Source organism: Macrobrachium nipponense, chromosome 21 (genome assembly GCF_015104395.2).
Source record: "Macrobrachium nipponense isolate FS-2020 chromosome 21, ASM1510439v2, whole genome shotgun sequence".
Lineage (NCBI taxonomy): Eukaryota > Metazoa > Arthropoda > Malacostraca > Decapoda > Palaemonidae > Macrobrachium > Macrobrachium nipponense.
In genome coordinates this window covers 10,677,211-10,699,559 of record NC_087212.1, presented here as the reverse complement: position 1 = coordinate 10,699,559, position 22,349 = coordinate 10,677,211, and the positions used below count along the sequence as shown (strand labels likewise).

The 22,349-nt window shown below is 34.4% G+C and overlaps 1 protein-coding gene and 1 long non-coding RNA gene across 8 annotated transcripts in view; one reads left to right on the top strand and one right to left on the bottom strand.

Annotated features, from left to right (window-relative positions):
* The window catches only part of LOC135197783 (MAP kinase-activating death domain protein-like), a 312,071-nt gene extending 289,729 nt beyond the window's left edge, over positions 1-22,342 (top strand). The window contains 4 exon segments of the mRNA XM_064224890.1: positions 4,852-4,986; positions 6,054-6,126; positions 10,104-10,150; positions 15,849-22,342. Coding sequence (XP_064080960.1) covers positions 4,852-4,986; positions 6,054-6,126; positions 10,104-10,150; positions 15,849-15,986 — 393 coding nt within the window. The 3' untranslated portion in view covers positions 15,987-22,342.
* LOC135197784 (uncharacterized) overlaps positions 1-22,349 on the bottom strand; it is a 110,600-nt gene that overhangs the window by 86,476 nt on the left and 1,775 nt on the right. For 2 of the 7 annotated variants that reach the window (XR_010310655.1, XR_010310657.1), the window contains exons 2-4: positions 15,835-15,990; positions 12,597-12,723; positions 10,152-10,312 (exon numbers count right to left, since the gene is read on the bottom strand). This is a non-coding gene — a long non-coding RNA (uncharacterized LOC135197784). Of the gene's footprint in view, positions 1-6,065; positions 9,190-10,151; positions 10,313-12,596; positions 12,724-15,834; positions 15,991-20,303; positions 20,360-22,349 lie in introns of those variants that run through there. The other 5 variants (XR_010310659.1, XR_010310660.1, XR_010310656.1 and 2 more) reach the window with 4 other exon arrangements.

Genomic DNA, 22,349 nt, shown 5'->3' with positions numbered 1-22,349 from the left:
GCATAAATGATCCTTGTGTTCACTTCAGTTGTTTTGAAATTAAACAATCATCATGAGATACTGGTTGTTGGCTTAAATCAGTCATCATGAGAGACCAGTTACTGATGTGAAAGCAGTTAGTCATCACCCGAGATGCATATTTTATTTTCTACAGTTTATACAGCTATAGATTCCATTTTATATTGCTGGAGTTCATAATCAGTAAAGTATGGAAATGAATTATAGCACACAACATTTTGTCAAAAGACGAGTAAAACACCAGGAGGCTTAAAAGATTACTAACACAGAAAGCAGTAAGAGGGAGAGTTGTTCTGTTCCTGCATTGGGAAGCAGATTGTTGCTTTTAAATTGTTTAATCAGACCACTGAGATAACATACTGGAATGGAATGGAATACAGAAGTTAGGCCAAAGGCCAAGAGCTGGGACCTCTGAGGTCATTCAGTGGTGAAAGGGAAATTGAGGGTAGAAAGGTTTGAAAGGTGTAACAGGAGGAAAACCTCAGTTACACTGAAACAATTATTAGGAGAGGGTGGATAGCAAGATGGAGGAAAGAGAATATGAATGGAGGTACAGTAAAAGGAATGAAAGGGGTTGCAGCTAGGGGCTAAAGAGATGTAGCAAAGAACCTTACGTAATGCCTACAGTGGAATGTGTGAGGAGCACTGAAATAGTGTCTTGGATACTTTTTTTCACTTGGTTAACATCATAAAGATGATCACACTGACTTCTAGAGCAAGGACAAATGCAACTAACAGTACCAGTACATTAGGACTCGAATGTATACAGTGGTACCTCAGGATACGAAATTAATCCGTTCCGAGGCGGCCTTCGTAACCTGAGCTTTTTGTATCTTGAACCGCATTTTACATGTAAATTGCCTAATTCGTTCCAAGCCCTACAAAAACACCCCAGTAAATTTTATAATAAAGCTAAATTGACCAATAAACAATGAAATAGTACAACAATTTGCACCATTCAATACCTAACATAACCTTTATTGTAGTACGTACCTTTAAATAAAGTGTATTAGTGTACATGGTACAAGAAATACTTTACGTACATGTACATACATATGTAGTAAAATGACAAATTTTCTAAGACAATTTGTATTATTCACAGCTACAAACCTGAGGTCTTAACAATAGGATAATTTCTAGCGCCTAGCTGGATCCGGTAAAAAAGCAGATGAAAGCAAGGAATCTTGTGGTATCTGGCAACGCATGCGTAGATTGCGTGAAGAGTGGTCAAACACCGATCATTTGTTATCGGTGGTCCTGGCGATTCTTGGGACTTTACAGCAACAACCTTTCATAACCTGAACTATTTTCGTATGTAGAGCCTAAAAAATCTTCGTATTTGCTTAAGTAACTGAATTTTTCGTAAGCTGGGACTTTCGTATGTCGAGGTACCACTGTTAACCTGGCACATATTTCCACGAGTATAGGGTATTTCAGCCATCTAGTTTGCATGTGCATTTTTCTCTAAACTTGAAAATAGGACTAGCATTTATGTTTCTATACTACTACTATGTCATGTAATAATGTACAGTATTACTGTGTGGTTTACAGAACAGAATGAAAGTGTATCGAGTTCTATGGAAATTTATTTCCCTCAGAGACACTGGAGTATTTCATACTTGGGAGTGAATGGAGAATGATACGAAGAATATACACTTTAAATGTAATTAGTACTGTAAATATTTATTCTTACCACATTTTAAAATATATAATTTGAAAGAAAGTAGTATGTCTGCTAGTAGTTTCATCTTGTAAAGCATTCAAATTTTGAGCTAATAAACATTAAATTCTTTTTCTCCATACTGGTGACATGCACAGTTTTGTAATTTATTGGTTTCTTTGTCACTTAACATGTTTTGTAAATAATTGTGATTATATCAGCAAAGATTCTATTTTATTGGAATTATTCCAACCTTTCTCTCACAGAGTCAAGCTATTGGTATTTTCCATACAAACACCTTTGAAATGATTGTACAACACCCAACACAACATTTAGCTTACCTCTGCAGTGTGATACAATAAGGTGCTCAAATAAAATATAGTGATCCTGGTAATGAATATTTGACTTCAAGTCTTGCATATTGGTACACAATTGAGATTGTGTAAATTAACTTGAATATTAATGCAGTGTTTACACTAATATTTGAGTCATTGATCTTAGTTTACCCTTATTAGTAGTTTTCCTAGACACCCAATTGTTTTGGCTTAAGGAAGCCCTCCATATCAATATTAACAGATGTTATTTTGCTCCAATCATGTCTTGCATGTATACATTGACAGTTCTGTATTAGTTGATCTCTGTCTTAAGTCCTGGTGAGAGTATTAGTTTAGATACTACTGATATATGAGAACATTTTGTAGATACTGTCAGTCCTAGAACTTGTGATTTGGGGTCAGATATTTCTATGAAGTGGTGGTTTTACTCAGTCTATCTTTAACTCTGGAGGCAATTTATCCAAACACCACTGTACCTTCTATCCAAGCACAAGATACAGGGTAATAGTGTGAGAAATTCACTGCAAATTTTAGCAGCCAGTCCTTAGAAGTCTGAAATGCATTTTATTACTAACGAGTGTGTGCACTTTTAAATCACTAAGCATATGGTGCATATACCTAGATATATTTTCTATTATTTCCAGTTTTACTTGAGTCAAATGAATATAAAGTTCAAATTATTTGTAAACAATATTTGCTGTGAATTTTCTCAATCTCTCATTATTGCCCGTATTTATGTCAGATTATCTACATTTTTAATACATGAATATTTTTGAATTGGTGTATGTATGGTCACTTTTTTGAATTTTTAAGCAAATATTTTTCTTCATACTATTCACATTTTTAATGGAATATCCTCTTTTTCATATGTCAGCCATGTTTTTTCATGACCAACCTTCTTCGTTGGAATGATCTGCTTTGTGATTTTTGTGTAGTGGGCCGTGCGTTGTGTTGGTTCTCTGGTCTGGTGCGTCGGTCTCACCTTCTGCTCTCTCCTGCATGATATCCCCCAGCCTAGCGTCCGTTCTCCTCTGGGACCAACCAGTCTCCCCTCAATTGGCCATCTCACTATCACTATCACTTCACCTCGCATTTCACACCCCCCTTTCTCCAACCCATTGCTGCCTCTGATGCTGCCGTTTGCTGAAGATGAAGACATAACGCAGTCTCCCAACCATCACATTCCCTCCCAATCTTCACTTCATTTTTGTATCATCCACATTGTAGCCTTTCTTCTCTCCGTAACACTCGATTGTCTTTTGTTACGATCATTTCTTACTGCAGAGGGAACTTTGGAGATGGTCCTTGGTAATCACGGAGAACCCCCTTAGATGTAGACGCTAAATCACTGTTAGTAGTTGCTAATGGCAGCTGTAGTTTACATTAAAATTGCGCTGGCCCTTGTTAGTAAATAGTAAAATAAACACATTAGATATTTATAATTATATGACCTACATTAAGGAAAGTTATACTCTTCTGGTGTGTCCCTGGACACTTCATATGCTCAAAGTTGTTTGTTTTTCATGGTGCCGTTTCTCACATTTTCTTTTGTTTTCCTTTTTTGTATCCCTGCTCGCCGTCTTCATCATAAAAGGATTTCGAGGTGAATATAGAAAGAGATACTGGACTCCAGTATAACTCGTGTAGTGCAGTACTTGGCTGTAGTTGTGACTAGTGGTTTTGTTTTGTTTACCTTTACCACGCGTGTCCTAGTCCTCCTTTCCCTAAACTACCTCACTACACCTGGTCTCCCTAGACACTGTTAACCCTTCTTTCAGTACCAGTGGTGACTATCCAAGTTTTGTTTTGCTACCTTTCAGTTTTTTGTGATACTTTATGTTATTTTATGGCAAACCCAACCACCATTTTGACCAGCTCTGAAGAGCCGTGTGTCTGGTCGGTTGCCAACACCAGAAGCATGTCTTTAGCCAGTCAGCACAAGGAGTCTAATAAGTTTTAGCCAGGCAGCACTAGGAAACCTGTAACATTAGAGCAAACAGCACTTGAAGTTTGTCATTTCTTAGTCAATCAGCACTAGGAATATATACTATTCCATCCAATCAGGTTCTTCCCCATCCGCACACACACAGAGTCCCTATTTTTTATTTGACCATCTCTGAAGTATTCCTTGTTTGATTTTGTTGGTTGATTTGAAGATTAGACAATAGTTTGTAGTGGTGCGTGTATACTAGATATGTTTGCTTTGGTATGCCAACGTAGACACCATATGCCTTGATCTGACTGATTCTGACAACTTGTTTGTTTTTTAAAATGACAGTAGAATTTATACCGATCAAAATAAGTGATACTTCCACGCCAAATGTCACCCAGTGAGGTTATGGGCATCGTGTTTTCCCTTACTTCCTCTTTGCCAATTCTTGTTTCACCTTTTAGATTCTGTTCTTTTAAATACTTATCCCTATTTTGAACCTCGAAAGACAGGAACCTTACTAAGGGATAAACATGGCTTATCCCAAATAAAATGACTTCGTTTTCAAGTTATAAAGACAATTCTGTATACAAATAATTTATACATTTTGACACCATGTTTTATATACAGTACAGTATATAGATTTACACAGTCAAAAATTTATGTAATAAGAAATTTCCATCAAAAATCTTCTAGTACTGTGTATGAATAGATTTGTTTGCTGGCAATCTATTTTCCCTCCTCCCCTTTTGCTTTTGATTTTTTCAGGATAGCATTAGGGGATACGATATTTTGGGGCTCAATTCCTAGACTCCTCTGCCAACCCTATGTCCTTTTACTTTCCTCTTATTCCGCATTTGTTATTTCTCTTGCATGCTCACTTCTGTCTGTGTTTTGATTGAGAACAGGTATTTACACAGATGGATGATAAGGGGGATGGAGAGGCAAGAGAGACAAAAGAGAGCACAGGAAAATTCAATCCTCAACAGTCCATGACAAGTAGTATCTCATTGCAACCATCAGTGAGAGTGGAAGGTTACAGTGTGAGTTTTACCGGAATATGAAGAGCAAATCCAAGTTCCAGTTTGTATTAAAGCTTAAATAATACACATCTTAGTCAAAGGAACACATCTAACTTCAGGCTCTTATTGTCAAACATTAGCTCATGTTACGATACTGGCATTTATCTTCAGCTAACTTTGAACAATGAGAGTACTGTACTTGACAAGGATTCCTTTGGGCTTCAGTGTATTTTGGTAGCTTAAGCCAAATTGCTATACTAATCCTCTTAAAAATGAATAGCTTATTAAGTATTGCTACTCCTCAGTCTCCCTCTCCATGCCTTCATATTGTAGTAAGTTCAGCTTATATTAGCTAAGCAAGGAACTGTCATTAGTACGTTTCTCCTGAGCAGCAGATATGTACAAAAATGCATACCTTCCTGAGCTAATGAACTGAGTATACTACATGAACATTGTCTTTCATATCTTTTAAATACCCGTTTTATATTTTGTAAAAAGCATAAAAGATTGCCGACCACTGCTACCTATTTTGTTATAATCACTCTACTCGTAACTAGTTTGAATAATTCTCTTTTCTTAAATGATGAAATGCACAATAGTAAAATTATTGTTTCGGCAAGCTTTTACCACTGACAAAGGTTTAAATCTGAGTGGATTTATTTGAGCGAATGAAGATTATTATATATTATTATATATTTTATTGTAGATCAATTGTAGTATTTTATATTTTCTAGTTTCTGACTTTGTATTTACTAAGACTGTCACAAGAAGCAGTGAAGTTAGTCATTTTTAGAAATGGAAGCTAAAACAACAATGTACTATGTAGTGTATATACAATATTTAAGGAGCAACTTCTGTCTTTCAGATGTCATGCAGAATTCATGCTTCTTCTGAAGTTAATTTCATAATTTCAATGTACATATAATGTATGTTAATGTTAGGGATGACGATGATACTGAAAGTTCTTAGGATCTTCTTATGAGCTCACAATTGCTTGCATTTGCTGTTTGCTATTGCCATTTGTTACAATAAGTAAGGAAGTTTGAGAGTAAAAAATGTTAAAAGTATTCAATATTATTCTTTTCCAGTTCTTCGTTCGCTTGGACCATATCAGAAAGTGCTTCACTCAGAAAGGAGGAATATTTGTTTTAGAGGAGTACAGTAAGTAATGATGTTGTTACTGGTATGCTAACTACAGTCTCTCATTTATGTACTAATACTGTATTTATTTAATTCAATATTGCTTCTCTATGATACAGTCTTGGCCTTTACAGGTGAATAAATTGCTTAATAATAATATACATTGCAATACATACTATAATTTTTATATGAGTAATTTTTTCAGATATATTTTAGTATACATGTAATTTTTCAGATATACATATATTTTTATTACTATAATATAATGTCATTGTCTGCTTCAATAAGGTATAAAAATAATATACTTTAGTTAGGGTTATCCCCTTTAAGATGGAAAGTAATGTGCAACATTTTGAAATCTTGAATCATACTAATAGAGCACTTCATTAAAAATAGGATTTTAGAATTACAGTTATGTAATTGTTCTCACAGCAATGTTAGATGACCATAGACTTTTCCAGTTGCATTTACACTTAATCCCAGATATTTGTACAATACAGTAAAGGATTTTCCCGAAGTCAAATAAAAAAAAAACAAAAAAAGATTACATTTGTAAAACTTCAGACCCAGCCAAATTTTCAGTCTTTGGTCATCTGACATACAATTTTCAATAGTAGTTGTAAAAAAATGTTTTAACAAAACTGGTTATTAATGAAAATGTTAAAAGCAGTGGAAAATAATTATGATGTACTTGGCAGACACTTCAGCCAGCTAATTTAGTGCTTGAGTAGAAAATGCCATGTAATTTTTAGAATTTCTGAATCCGGAATACACTTAAAAAAGCTGCAGTAGAACTATAGGGAAAAAAAATTCAGCAAAAGTTTTGCATTTGTTACAGGTACTGAACATTTTCAGAGTTCTTCCAAAATGTGCTGCTTTAAGACATTTTTACTTTTAACCTTTCAGTATTGTGAAAGCACTTCATGGGGTTTGAAGGTCAGTTAAAGGGGGTTAAATATCCCTTAGCATATAGTTTTCAGGACTAGAAAATGTTAGACTATTGGTAATATAAGTTTTTACAAATGAACAAAACATTGTGAATAATAATATAAGTACATAATATGGTTACTGTGTGAGAGGGTAGGACTTGCATCTCTTAATTCAAATTGAGCTAGATTACAGATAGGATACTCAAGTTGTCTAGAACACTTGCAAGCATGTCTGTTCAGCATGTGACGGGTTGCTAATCTGCCCACTGGGAGAGGAAGGGTATAAAAGAGAAAGGTAGGAGGCCAGTCCCACACACACCCTCTTTTTTGTAGCCATACACCTTAGGCAAGATGCCACCTGTCCCTCTAAAGGAGCTGGGTGAACTACATGACTGCTGAGCAGTCAGCACAAAACCCAAGGGAAAAAAAAAAACTATGGACATCACAAAGGTAAAAAAGAAGGTGAATGTGGTCTGTTGTGACCACGTTTCCGTCCTTAGTACCTGTCTGATGGGATTTTCCTGAATGCGAGGGGCAGACCAATGCCCCTGACCATGCGAAATCTCGCCCAGAATGTACTGTTGTCCACCACATCAGCTCTGGAGTATGCGCATTTGATTATCACGCTAAGTCAAAAGAAATGGTGCTCTTGGATACTGCTTCTTGGCTGAGCCGGAACTAACAATGAGTCATCGGCACTGGACTTGAAGGTCAAGTCCTTTAGGTGGTATGGCTGTTGGCTGTTTATGCCCATGGTCTGGAAAGACTGAGCCAAAGACTATCAATTGACACAAACACTATAATTTCCGACAACTCCAGTTGACATTACAACTGGGTCAACGAGAGAGGTCGCGGGAACCAGAGAGGGAGGTAAAGTATACTTTTGAGCTGATCTGAAGACTGGAATGTACAATGGAGGCACTACTCCGCAGTGCCATGGAGACTTTCATGATACTGTTCACAACAATGTGAAGGTGGGGGGGTTGCTACAGATGTCTCTCAGATGTGTCAGCAACCGTTCCCCAATCATGGTGGCAGGAAACGTTCTCTGAAGAGTGATCCATCCATTACAAAAACTTTACTTGAACATGGAGAAAAAACTTAGAAGAGCCATCCCATTTCCTCCAAGCCTCCACGTGAACAGTAAATGTGGTTGGGGCCTGGCCTGAATCTGCCATGCTGTGGCAATGTTCCCGAGTGGGAATGTGTTGGGATGAAGAAGCACACAAACTTGACACACTCAAGCTATGAAGAAGTGGCTTCAAAGTTTATGTCTATAAACAGGGGAGAGCATAAGGAGATGAAATTAATGAAAACAATCAAGTATAGAGTTTTTTCTCGGTCATGCAACATTTGTAGAGAGGACATGGCTGTGCAACATCTACGCAGCTGCATTTCTTCTTCCTTAAATACTTAAAACTCAAGATAATCTTACCTGCTTGAAATATGTAATACTGCCCAGTATCTTCCACCATCTCTCCCTTTTACTACCAATATGTGCTGAACTATGAGTCTGGCAGCATAAATTGGTGATTGCCTTAAATCAATGCAAAGGAGTAAAGAGCCTTAAATCTATGTTGAGGAGTAAAGACCATGACAGAGGAGATACTTCCAATTTGGAAGAAATCTCAATTGGCTTGTCTGAAAAATGAAATTTGTCATGTATATAATATTTGGAGTAAAAAATCTGCCTCTCTCCAGCCATTCTAGAACCTATCTTACATACATCCAACATTAAAAAGCTCTTCATTTTCATTACCTTAAACTAATCTCTACTTCCTGCATAGAAACATTCATCAAGAGCTACTGGATAGTGTGGTACTTAAGCCAAACTAAAAATTGTTTATTAGCTTAGTCTGTGTCCATGTATTAAGCAGTCCACTGTCAGTGCTTATTTGGTCACTTCTTGACCCATTTATTATCAGTTCTGATACAGAATGACACTATGGTATAAATTAGAAGAAAAACATACCTCAGCTCAGGATAGAAAAAGTCACACTTCCTACAGTGCACCAAGCTCATGCTTTAACCTCACTAACTTAACTCTTGGTTGCTGCCAGTATGATATTTGAGTAATTTTCCCTACCCCATGCTGCTTTACTCACCTCTTTTAAATTTGTTGCCACATACCATCATCTGAAGTCAAGGTTCCTCCCTTAAGAGAGGACACAAATGAATGAATTGAAAGTGGAATCTTCCAGAAGGGGAATGTTTGTATGGGGGTTATAGAGATGAGTTTTTTTCACTAGCCAAGAAAATTAATGTCCTTCTTGACAAATTCTTAGTTGTCTTTCAAGGACTGAATTACAGAAGCAAGCTCTAGTATGATAAAGTACCGTACAGTATCTGCAAAGCAACAAATTTTTCTTAACTCAAAACCTACCATTCTTAAATATTTCCATTTACTTAATCTGAAGATATACCTATCTATGTACAGACCTTATTTTTAGGCTTTTAACTCCTTTGCTATGTATTACATACTTAAATATTAAATATTTCTGGAAAATATACTGTCTCACACAAAATGCTAGCTATAGTTTAAGTTGGCTGAACCTGTGATCTCAGTTAACGGTATCCTATTATGACCTTCCATTTCCAAAGCAAGAGAAACAATGTAACGTAAAGCAAAACAATTCTAAGCTCAATTGGATTGGGTTTGGTGACTTTCTTTAAACACCAATACATATTTTTACATGATAAAATTTCACCCTGAGATTGTTATGCAAAAGTTCATAACTTCATAAACATCATATATATGTACTGGAATTTCAGTACAGTTCTGTAAAATGTATCACCGACAGTAAGGTTAATTATGTTATAACTGACATAACCAGCATAAAGAACTAACATGACTGTTAATATTATATTACTTGTCCATTGATTTGTATCATATTATGCACTCTATGATCTTTTAACTAATTTTTGCTTTTATTGTAAATTCAAAGCCAACAGTAATTTGAGCCTGAACAATAGATTTGGACTGAAAACTTAGGCCTCAAGGTACAGTATTATTGAATCATTTTCGTAAGTCTCATTTATTTTAACATGATTGTAATCTTTATATTACAGATCCTAAAACTCGTCATGTAATTCAAAGGAAATACAAATCTGCAATGGTAAGTGTTAAATCGTTTACTATTTTCCTAGAACGTGTTTTACTTTAACATTAAGTAATAGTTCGTTGTGACTACTGTTTATCCAGTATACTTATATAAAGTAAGTTTTTGTTTTATGGTGTTGGAATACTACTCCTCCAAAGGTAACGAAAGCCAGTTTTTCTGCCCAAAAATAAAAAAATATTTCAGCATGGATTTCAAACGTTTGAAACTACTACTACTCAACAGATTTTTGGAGAATTTAAGCCATTCACACTACATATGCAGAGCAGAATTAAATCTGTTAATGGCTAAGACAGGAATGGCAACATACAAGGGAAAATGGCAGCACATAAGGGAAAACTGAAATTTAAATATAGATACTTGGCAACAGAAAAATTCCTCCTTCAAAATACTCAAAAGACTAGGTTTGCCAAATCTCCAGCAGTAATATACGGTACATAAAATCTTTCAAAAGTAAAATATAAATTTTCCCCTCACACTTATTCACCTTACCACCTATTTTAGCACACATTTGTGGTTCTCAAACATTCTAAATACGTACTACTGCAGTCTATCTTATAAAAGACAAAAAAGCAATGGTGGTACTTAACCCTTAAACGCCGAAGCGGTAAAAAAAAATGTCTCCCGTGTGCCGGAGGTGTTTCAGAGTGAGCGCGGAAGCGGAAAAAATATTTTTTTCAAAAAATCATAGCGCGCTTAGTTTTCAAGATTAAGAGTTCATTTTTGGCTCCTTTTTTTTTTCATTGGCTGAAGTTTAGTATGCAACCATCAAAAATGAAAAAAAATTATCATTATCATATATAAATAATGTGATATATGATAGTGCAAAAACAAAATTTCATATATAATTGTATTCAAATTGCGCTGTACGCAAAACGGTTAAAGGTAACAAGTTACTTTTTTTTTTTTCGTTGCAATGTACACTAAATTGCGATCGTTTTGTTATATAACACATTGTAAAACAATAAAAACAACACAGAGAAAATATTATCACAAAATAATGCATGAATGCGTAATGCGCGGACGTAAAAATTTTTTTTTTTCAAAAATTCACCATAAATCTAAATATTGTCCTAGAGACTTTCAATTTCTTTCAAAATGAAGACAAATGATTGAATATTACTATACTGTAAGAGTATTAGATTACAAATGCAGTTTTCGACTATATCTGACATGTTAAAGTTGACCGAATGTTGATTTTTTTATATATATATTTTTTATATGCAATTATTTCGGAAATAAGAAAAGCTACAACCTTCAAATATTTTTCGTTTTATTCTACATGAAAATGCGCACATTTTCATATATAAAACTCTATGAAATACCTAATATGAAATGGAGCAAATATTCTGAGAATGGGACATACGCATTTCGGAGATTTGTGGCATAGAATCCGCGCGCGGAGGGAAGGAAAGTTTTTTTTTTTAATTCACCATAAATCTAAATATTGTGCTAGAGACTTCGAATTTGTTTCAAATGAAGATAAATGACTGAATATTACTAGACTGTAAGAGTTTTAGCTTACAATTGCGTTTTTCGACCATTTCGGTAGAGTCAAAGTTGACCGAAGGTTGAAATTTGTCACTTATCATTTTTTATATGAAAATATTTCAGAATTGATAAAAGCTACAACCATGGGTTGTTTTTTAGTTGTATTGTGCATGAAATTGCGCATATTTCCATATATAAAACTTTATGTAACGGCTAATTTTAAAATGGTGCAAACATTACCACAATTGCATGTATGATTTATTTTCGGAAGAGTTACCGCGCGGACGTAAGGAAAAAGTTTTTTCATAAATTCACCATAAATCGAAATATTGTGCTAGAGACTTTCAATTAATTGCAAAATTAAGTTAAATGATTGAATATTATTAAAATATAAGATTTTTAGCTTACAATTGCGTTTTTTTACCATTTCGGTAGAGTCAAAGTTGACCGAAGTTTGAAATTTTGGCACTTATCGTTATTTATATAAAAATATCTCAAAACTGATAAAAGCTACAATCATGAGTATTTTTTTGTTGTATTCTACATAAAAATGCGCACATTTTCATATATAATACTCCATGTAACGGCTAATTTAAAATGGTACAAAAATTATGTCAAAGTGACGAAATAATTTCAGAGATGTCACAGATACTTTTTAGTGCGGCAAGAAAGAAATTCGCGCTTGCGCGCGTGCGTAACGATTGTAAACAAAACAACACCTCGATCCGTGAACTCCCAGCATCCCCCAAGGCGCGTGATTCAAAAGTTTTCGGCTGGTAGGCCTATAAGTATTTTTCCGCGAATTTAAAAAAAAAAATTTTGAGTCGACGTAAGGTACGTCCATTCGGCATACGGGAGACATTTTGACTCGACGTTTAAAACGTCCATTCGGCGTTTAAGGGTTACCATGCCCCATGTAGATTCTCAGGTCAAGAGGAAGTAAGTGCCTTACTTTTTGCGTGGTTGGAAATGTTGGCTGTGGTGTCCTTGTGGCTGGGCACTTCTTACCTGCACGATGGCTTTGTAAGAAAAAACACCCTAGATTTGGCTGATGTGACATGTAGGATCCATTGGCAGCTCTGATGATGAGGATAAATTTGGGTTACAAGATTCTATGAGGAATAAAGTTACATATGCTAAACAAAGATGTGTATATAATAATATATTAGAAAATCTTATTAAGGAACTCAACATTTATGCTAGATGCAGTGGTGAGTAACCCTGGAAAGTCAAGTTTAAAGGATGTATCAATAATTTAGAGATCAGGTATTAGGATGAGGAAGAATATGTAATTACATCAACAGTCCTTGACCAGTGATTGTACTAAATGTCATGCTGTTACTTATCCTGAAGAAAAGTGGTCAACCATCCCTCATATAATACGTAGTACCAAATGTTGTTGGACACCACTAAGAGCCCTTAATTGCAATCATGTTAATGGGAAGATTTCATTGAAAAATTAGGAGGATAAGACAGCTTGAAACTTCATAAAAATTCTTGTGTACGTAAATAGTCTTAAGAGCCCTTGGTCTGTCAGAGGTAGAAACAAATCACTCTGATTGGACAGAGGCAATCCTCTTTATTTCAATTATGGGCAATCCTCTTTAATATATGTATGAGCAACTGGAGTGGTGGAAGGCACATTAGCCTAGTCCATTAGTTGACTAGGGAGTCTCAGGAGTCCATTCTTCTAAGCTCAATTGCTACCTTCAAGCCCAACACCTAGGTGTTCCTCAGCAAGTAGTTACTCTCATGGGAAATCTACGTACAGAAGAGTAAGGTAAACATGTCTCTCCTTTGAAGAACTGAAGATTGCCTACTGGTTAGCACACGGGTAATTGAGGGAAGTAAGGGCCATACCTCTGAACACCAGCAACCTCCTTAAGGTTGCTCACTTGTCACAAGCTGAGATAGTTGTCATGGAAAAATTCATCAATATATGAAACTAGGTCGAGCCAGAGAGACAGCCTAGAGAAGCTATGAAGACAGACTCCATGGCATTCATCTCTGCAGAAAAGAATGAAACACCTTTGAAGAAATGAATGAAAGACTCTTTCTGGCAGTATCTCCAGAGGAAGGTCATTTGTCAGTCAGCAGACTGACAAATCTGACTGCTGAGCATAGTCTCTGAATACTCCAGTGCATGATTTTTTATATTCAACTGGCAAAACCACAATCTTGGCCTTTCAGGAAATCTGGTTCAAGTCTTCCCTGAACAAATTTATGGGGACAAATTCTGTACCATTGAGTGCTATAAAGATGTAAGCATAGTGGTCACCTACTAATCATGTGATCCGAATAATGTTTTAAAAAGAATTCACCACCATTTCCTTTTAAAACCTTAAGACTCAAGACTCACTAAGGCTTCAAGTTTACATTCAAGCTTTCCCACCAGCAACCTTTCACCTTCTTGGCTAATTCACTTAATCCAAACATGCATCCATTTACAAAGACAAAAAATTATGCTTGTTTGCCAGAATATCCTGAGCAGCATAGTACAACATAAAGCAATAAAGTTCTATGCTATGCAGTGACTGGAATAAAGTTCTGTGCCATGCAGTGACTATTTGTAAGCCAACAGCCAGGTTAATGACAAACATTCAATGTAAAATGATGGGTTTTGACTTAAAAAATTGTTTTTTACAAAGTTATATTTGTTTAAAAACAGTCCCATCATTTTCCTAATCCTGAATCTCGATTTACCTGCAAGTTACAAGCTGTTCAAGAAAACCTACACTTAGCCGACTGAAATTTATAATTCAGTGTAAACTACATGGATGTAAAATTACCAGTTGTGAAGTGAACAGACACACCAGCATATTGTGAGATAAATAATAGTCCATGGTAACTATCTGAGCAAATGCAGTAGCTGGTTATACTTTGTATGCAAAACTGATGAAGTGAAGCAATTAGTTCTTCTTACTAATGAAGTAGGTACATGGGAACTTGTTATTAGATGCAATGCAGACACTTAGTCATAGACCCTACTTGGAGGCTGTGGCTACAGAGTAGGTGTCCAGATATACCTGCAAATGCAACCCTACAACCCATCAAGAAAGAAGATAATTCAGAGATGCTGCATTATGGGTGAGTCAGGACTTGTATAAACCACCTTGATCAGAATAACATTTAGGTCCCATCTTACACAGATAAACTGTTTCCCTTATTGAAGAAAAGTAAATTTGAAAATGAGCAACCTGTAGCTGAATACCAGATACTTTCAAGGTTGCTAAGGAAATTTCAGGACTTACATGAAAAGGTACTGGAGAAGTTCAGTTATAGTGATGCCATCGAGAAAAATAGAAAGTATCTTTTTCAAATAAAAAAATTTACCTCTGGAGTCTCCAACAATTGGTAAAAACTTGGAACTGCCTACCTGTAGGTTTAATAGAAAAATCAGTCTTTCATAGTTTAACAGCTTTCCAGTCACAGTGAATGACTGAAACTATGGACAGATGGTGAATCATAATTCTTTGTAGAAATCTTGTGAACTTGATATGGTCAGGTAACTCACCTGAAGTGAATGAGCATATGTCCCTGAAACATAAACATACAAAAGGAATGAAACATGAACATAGAAAGGACAATGAAGAAAGTGGTTGCTGTTTCTCCCATATGGAAATCTTGCCGAGGCAATCTGAAACCTTCACCAATTGGGGCTTTATCCAAATAGCTGGAATTCCTCATGATCATCCATATGAATCTTAATACACCTTTAGCCTTTCAGCCATGCAGAAAAAAGTACTTGAGTGGGGAATCTCTCATGAAACATTGTTGCAATTGGCAGTATGCAAAGCACAGAGGGCAGGGATATGAAAGGTGCACCAAATTATAAGAGACCTTGGAAACAACATAGTTCATCAAGAAATTAATGACTAATGGGCAAGATATGGATAAAATAGTACTGGAATAAAACTACATGCTTGAATAAAAATTATCCATATAAAGGTAAGATGTAGAAAATTCAAGTTTTGCAGGTACCAATTCAATATTACATACCTGCATATCTTAAACTGAAGGGTTACAAGTTCCAACATTATTACCCGAGTTCTTATTCACTTACCCTAAGGCAAAGTTACATATTTTAAACTAAACTCACCTGTCAGATTTTGAAAAAATTAAACTACTGTAATGTATACTGCTGTATTAGAAAAATGACTAAATGTCTGTGATACGTAACATTTGCTTACCTTTTCATCCACAGGCTGATCAGATTTGTTATGCAGTATTGTGTGTGTTTTCTTATGTGGCTGCAGGAAGTGAACAGAAGAAAATGGAAGTTGCACAAGAACATGCAAAGCTTGCAGCAGCAGTAGCTGCAGCTGCCCATAAACGACATTGAAAGCCTGTAAAATAAATGTAATACTTTATTGCAGCTGCAAATTTCATTTTGATAATTAACAGTATTGAATCATTACTGTAAGACACAGAAGCCTAGTATTGCAATTTGGAGCAATTTTTGGCTTTGTCAGGAACCGTTGAGTTTACCTGTATGCAGTTCTCAAGAGAACACATTCATAAATATAATTGGAAATACTAATTATTGTAGAGCAATAAGCAGTAAAAGGCTGTCTGATGTGTGATATTCATTTTGTAAATGTGACTATATTTTATCTGTTGTGTAACCAAATTGTCGAGTTCAAATTGTTAATTATCTTTAATCACAAAGGATGGCAGGTTGTTTTTCAATTTTGTAAAATGTATGTAGGAAAGAAAACTGCAAGAGTCACTGGTACACAATACGCAACTCAATTAAATGGGTACACTAGGAAAAAGCACTCCAAAATACAGTCTATCACTCTTTAAGCAAGTTTGGTATGATCTTTGAAATATGTGCAGTTAAAATAACAGAACTTTGTAAAAAAAAAAAAAAAATAGTTTAGAAAATATTAAAAAAGGTAAACATTACTTCATATTGCATTATCCCACTTCGGATGCCCTTTCTGGATACTTAACTATATGTATATTGCTTCTGCATAATTATTATACTCAAAATTCTCAAGTCTGGTTTTATAAAGGTCATAAAAGGTGGAAAAGTGCAGTTTATAAGATAAATTTTACTTGAAAGTGGGAATTAGTAAACACCAATGAAACATGAAATTGATATGTTCTTTAGATGTTCTTATACTATTCTTGAAAGCATATCTGCTATATTGCTGTGAATTTTTGGTATTTTGCTATCTATAAGAATACTACAGCTCTGAGTCTATACATACTTATTTTAAATGGAACTCGTTAAACTGTTTGATGATCCTTACCAGTGAATATAGATTTCCTTTAATTGTTGATTCTGTAATATATTTCAAATTTGTACTTTTTGATAGACACTGGTATTTGTGCTGGTGCTACAGTAATAGGTATTATCTTGTACTGTGTACTATACTTCAGAATTTTTACAATAAGTGTTGTAAATGTTTAGGCTAATGCATGTGTAAATTATTGTACATTGTGTAGATATTGTAATTTGAACATTGTTATTCTGTATGTAAGTACACGTCCAAACCTCATTAATGTGCGTGTATTTTGTTACTTGCTTTTTCATTTTTGTTCATCACATAAAAAGAAATCAGTGCCTACCACATGTAATACTTTAGACGTAGCAGTAGATTAGTTTGGTAAAATGTTAAAATATTTAATTTTGTTACATAGGTCTGTAGTCATGTGGTCCTATTTAATTTTGTATAATTACAAGACTGATATCTACAAAAGAAAGAAAGGCTTATTAAAAAATTAAATAAAGAAAAACTGAAATGTTACAGGATCATTTAAGGATGTCAGAAGTACAATTCTTCATTAAATTGATTTTTTCAGTCATGTAGAAGCTCTTGACTCCAAATACATAACTGATGACCTAATGAAGATAAGATAAATGTTAAATTCTGTGCATTAATCATGTATGCACAGTAGTACTGTTATATGAAGAATATTAAATACTGGGCATTAATTATGTATGGTACGTACGTGTAAATTTTCATAGTCACGAGTGTTTATGCAGAATAACCTTGTACATTGGCTGAATAAAGATATATGAAATTTTATGTTCTCAAGAACTGTCGGGATGGTTCTCTGAAATGTACTTTTATTGCTGTGGGTTATAAATATAAGTGCACTCTTAAAACCAACTCCTCACATATGTAAAGAATAATGATCAAATATGGTATGTAATGAGAATTATAATGGTTGTTCTTAGCCTGGCTAACAGTATACAAATTTTATGGCGCTGAGATTTTGTAAAAAAAAAAATAGCATACATCAAAATCCATGTAACTTAAATAAGTCTAAACTAACATTCCATATTTGAAATGAGTACTAAACCTGTACATAAAAAGGCCTCAATTTATTGATTTTGTTAAGAAATTTACTTTGTATAAACAGACAGGCTTAATTGAAAATGTACAATGCTATATGTTTCTACTCTCAAAATGTTTTGTAATGTTGCAAGTAGATAAATACTTACAATAAACTTTAAACCATTTTTCTGTATGTGCAACATTGGTTAGTATAAATGGAACACATTACCTTAGAAGTTATTGACTAAACAGCACATGGCAATCAGTATTATCTTGCAACCTACATTCTTGGAGGAAATGTGTGCACCATAATAAAAAATAGTTCTTTATTGTACAAATAGCAAGCCTTTAAAATTCTTCATATGCCATTTCTCTAACTTGCATATGCCATTCAAATATGAGTGGGCCATTTTGGGGAATTTTCCAAATAAAAATTAAAAAATACTGTGAAAAATATAACCTTCAAATGACACTATCATTAATATTGTGTATAGCTCAAAGTGCCTTTTCAGTTGTAGGACGTATATAAAGCAGTACCATTTCCCATGCATATCAGTACAGTATATTCAGTATTACTGTTAAAAGCCAATTAACAATGCGGACACAAAGGTACATTTAAGAGAACTTTTCTCCTCATTAATCTGAAGTTATTGTGGTTAATGTTACTTGTACGTACGTATGTACTAGCATAAAAATTAAATTGCAAAAGTTATGGGGAAAATACTGTAACCAAAAATCTTAATGTCTCTCTACATTAGATTTTTTTGTACAATTGTCTGTGATTGCTATAAGGTGATTTTTTTGTGTGTGCTGTAGTAAAAAGAAGAATAATAAAGATTTTTATTCCTATGTATCAATGTTAATAGCATACCAAACATGAAACTGATGTTACTATGATTATCTACTATAAATTAAACTTCTTCATGCCTACATTACTACTGTGACACACGACATAATGCATTTTTGGTCTGTAAAAAAAATATTGTTCTTGTTATTTAGAAGTTCAAGCCAACAATGTTACTAGGCTTTCATTGGTCCCATAAAATGAATAGTTATTAATGTTAGAGTATCACTAGCTTCTGAAGGTCAGTAAGTAAAATTAATGGATCTTTGGATGCTGGTTATCTTGGCATATAGTACTAGACAAAATAATAATAAAAGCTAATCAACTGGTAGCCTGGTATCCCAAACAGACTGCAATATCCTGAGACCTAATATGTAACTGATGCCCATACTTTCAGTCTAGTGGGAACTTTGCCTCAATAAATTTTATTATGTGGAACAGGTGACGTACTTCAAGTGAGGATAACCCAAAGAAAACTCGGGTATAAATATCAGAGGTTTTGAGTCACCACACAACACAAAAGCCACCAACTAAAGGTCCAACATAGGCCAAATTACTGACAGCTTGTATTGTGTGAACAATATCAATACTCTGTAGAATAGAAAGGTAATGAATACACTGCAAAGCTATGCAAGTAACAAATATACTGCTTGGAATGCATTGACTAGCTAAATAAAAGGTTCAGGCTAACCTAACTAAAATTGTGACTCCAGGTGAAGGCCTTTCCAAAGCAATGGTGGGTAACTGCTTATACTTGGATAAAATTTAAATTAAAAGAACTCGCAACAATACTGGATTCAATTTAAATTAAAAGAACTCACTACAGCTTTTATAGTTAATGTGCAAATGGAAACTTCAAATTATAGGAGAAATACCACAAAAGCAAATTATACAAAGACATGTAACCATAACACTATCAGTGACAAAGAAAGAGAACAGTGTGGTTCAGGACAACAGATTACTAAAGGAAGATTCAGTCAGATCGCAGGGTTCCCAACAACTATAGTCCTGGCTGGACTCATGAATGATTAACTTCTTTGTTAGATTTGATAGTTATGAAAATGGAATTTGCATTAAAAATTTGTAATAGTATAGTATAGGCAGTCCCCGGGTTACGTCAGGTTCAGGTTACGTTGTTCTGGACTTATGATGCTTGCCTCATGTGCTGTTAACCACAATTTTTCAGCACCGAAAGTGGATTTACGGTGCCATTACCTGCTTTACGGCACTGTAAGTGTTATGTATTCCTATTATGTATAATTAAGATGATTCGTTAAGGCAATTTTTGGCTTGCAGCATCCTGCTGGGAAAAGAACCCTCACCGTATCCTGGGGACTGCCTGTACTGCTATTCCAATAATGTTCAGCAAAATACATCACACATGACACCAGAGGTGTTAAGAGAGAACATTTACAGTGAGAGAGTCATACACAACAGAACCAGTAAACCCTATAAGCCAAGATATACAGTATGTACTGACCATCAAACAACATATGAAAGATACCTTAAAAGACATACAACTTACAAAGATCACAGTATGTATGTGTACAGCACTGTAGTCGTATCTGACAAAGTTATCCTGAAGTGAGAAAATAATTTGATAAGCAGTGCTGTACTTATTATTCCAAACATCTGAAATTGTTGAGGATAAACCAATATACATCCTTAAGAAAACTAAATCTCTATATTTAATTAAATTCGTATGTAATTCATGTACAGTAGAATTAAAAACTAGGTTTGATATTTTGTTGAAATACAGTACATATCCTATGAGATTAAATTAATACTGTACTGTAATCTGTGTAGTATAGTGTACTGTTAACATTATTGTATTACCCACTAAATTTCTTTTGCTGTATCCAAGAGGTCGACTCAGTTTATACCTTAAATGCTAGTACAGTACAATAACCTTTGCTAAATGACTTGTAAACAATTCTGAATACTATGTCACTTACTACCACACCAAATAAGTTGCTTTCCTTTATGTGGCCTTATAAATCTGAAATAGTTTCTCGAATACTAAAAAAAAAAAAAAAAAATCCTAAACATGTTGCAAGTGAATAACAATCAAGTGACATCCAAAAAAACAGAACTTCAACCATTTCTTTCAAAAACAAATTTTTCATGGAGAGCACTGGGACTATTTAAGGTTTAGTTGTCAGTGTCACTTTTATTTTCAGTATAAGCACATTTCTATGGTAACCACAGCATAAGACTTAAAATACAATAATAATATTCACTTACATATATTTCATGATGTGACTGTTGTAACTTATTGAATTAATGACTAGAACAGCACGCACTTTACAGTGACTGAATACGCATGTATTTTTCATTATAAATCAAGTATCTGCCATACAGTATTTTCCTTGTTTATAAAAAGTTTATATTTCATTTACATCAACTGTGAATGGAATATGATTTCTATACTATTCCCTTACGATATACTTAATATGTACATTTCTCCAAAGAGGCAAAGGAAAGTTAAGCATCTCACGTCTGAAACAAATAGAATGTGATATGGTTTATCTGGTCTCAGGAACATTCATAATTCAAAAGTGATTTATCTTAATTTATTACAATTACTGGCTTATGATACCAATGCAAAAAAATTCCGAGAGTCAATTCTGTAATGTTAAAGCCTTGAAAAATAAGTTGATGAATTTTTTCCCATACATTCATGAAGTCATGAATGACTTTATAAATTATAATTATTTTTTCCAAATTTAAAGTATTTTCATGTATATGGTACAGGGTCTTCTGTTAAGCAATGAGCAGATTTATGGTACTCGCATGCAATGTAAATTCCTTGGGTAATCACACAATGTACAAACTTCAACATATTTTGACCAAATCTCAAGACATTTTTCTTACTGTGGGTATCAGTTTCAAGTATCCTTCAACTGTAAGCTATATTCTAGAAAAGCATTTCTGCAAAAATCTAGTAGCTTTCTAACCTTGCTGTATGTCTTTATTCAACGTGAGCCTTAAATAGGGACTAAAAGCTTTAGGATTTATAACATCAATACTATGTATCAAATAGAGTAAATGAAGGCACTTCCATCTTTGACCATTTTAAAATCCTTAATGCCTCTAATAAAAATGGACTTGTAAACAAACTACAACTTTATCTTTCTCCACAAGGACAGCATTTTCCATAACGAGGAATAAAGAATGACATCTGACTGTTGCCATTTCTAGAACCATTTCAAGTTTATCTTCATATAATTAACTTTATAGCCGAAATGAATGCGGAAGAAATTAAATACATCAGACTTGGTGCAAGTTAGCCGTAACATTCACTGCTCTGTAAACACAACATCATGTAGTGTATATTAATGCACGTAAAATTATACAGTCTATATTATATTGTGATATTTTAATTAAAGTGGAACAATGTTTAGCACATACCACAAGGATTTTCAGGCTTGTATAATAGCAGTGTAGCCTACCCCTCAAGAGTTCTAACAATGTGATGTGCATCATAAGTCAGAATTGCCTTGGTTGTAGAGATTTATACTTTAGATCTTTGGAAGGACATATCAATAAAATGGTGTGTTCATATGTAGTG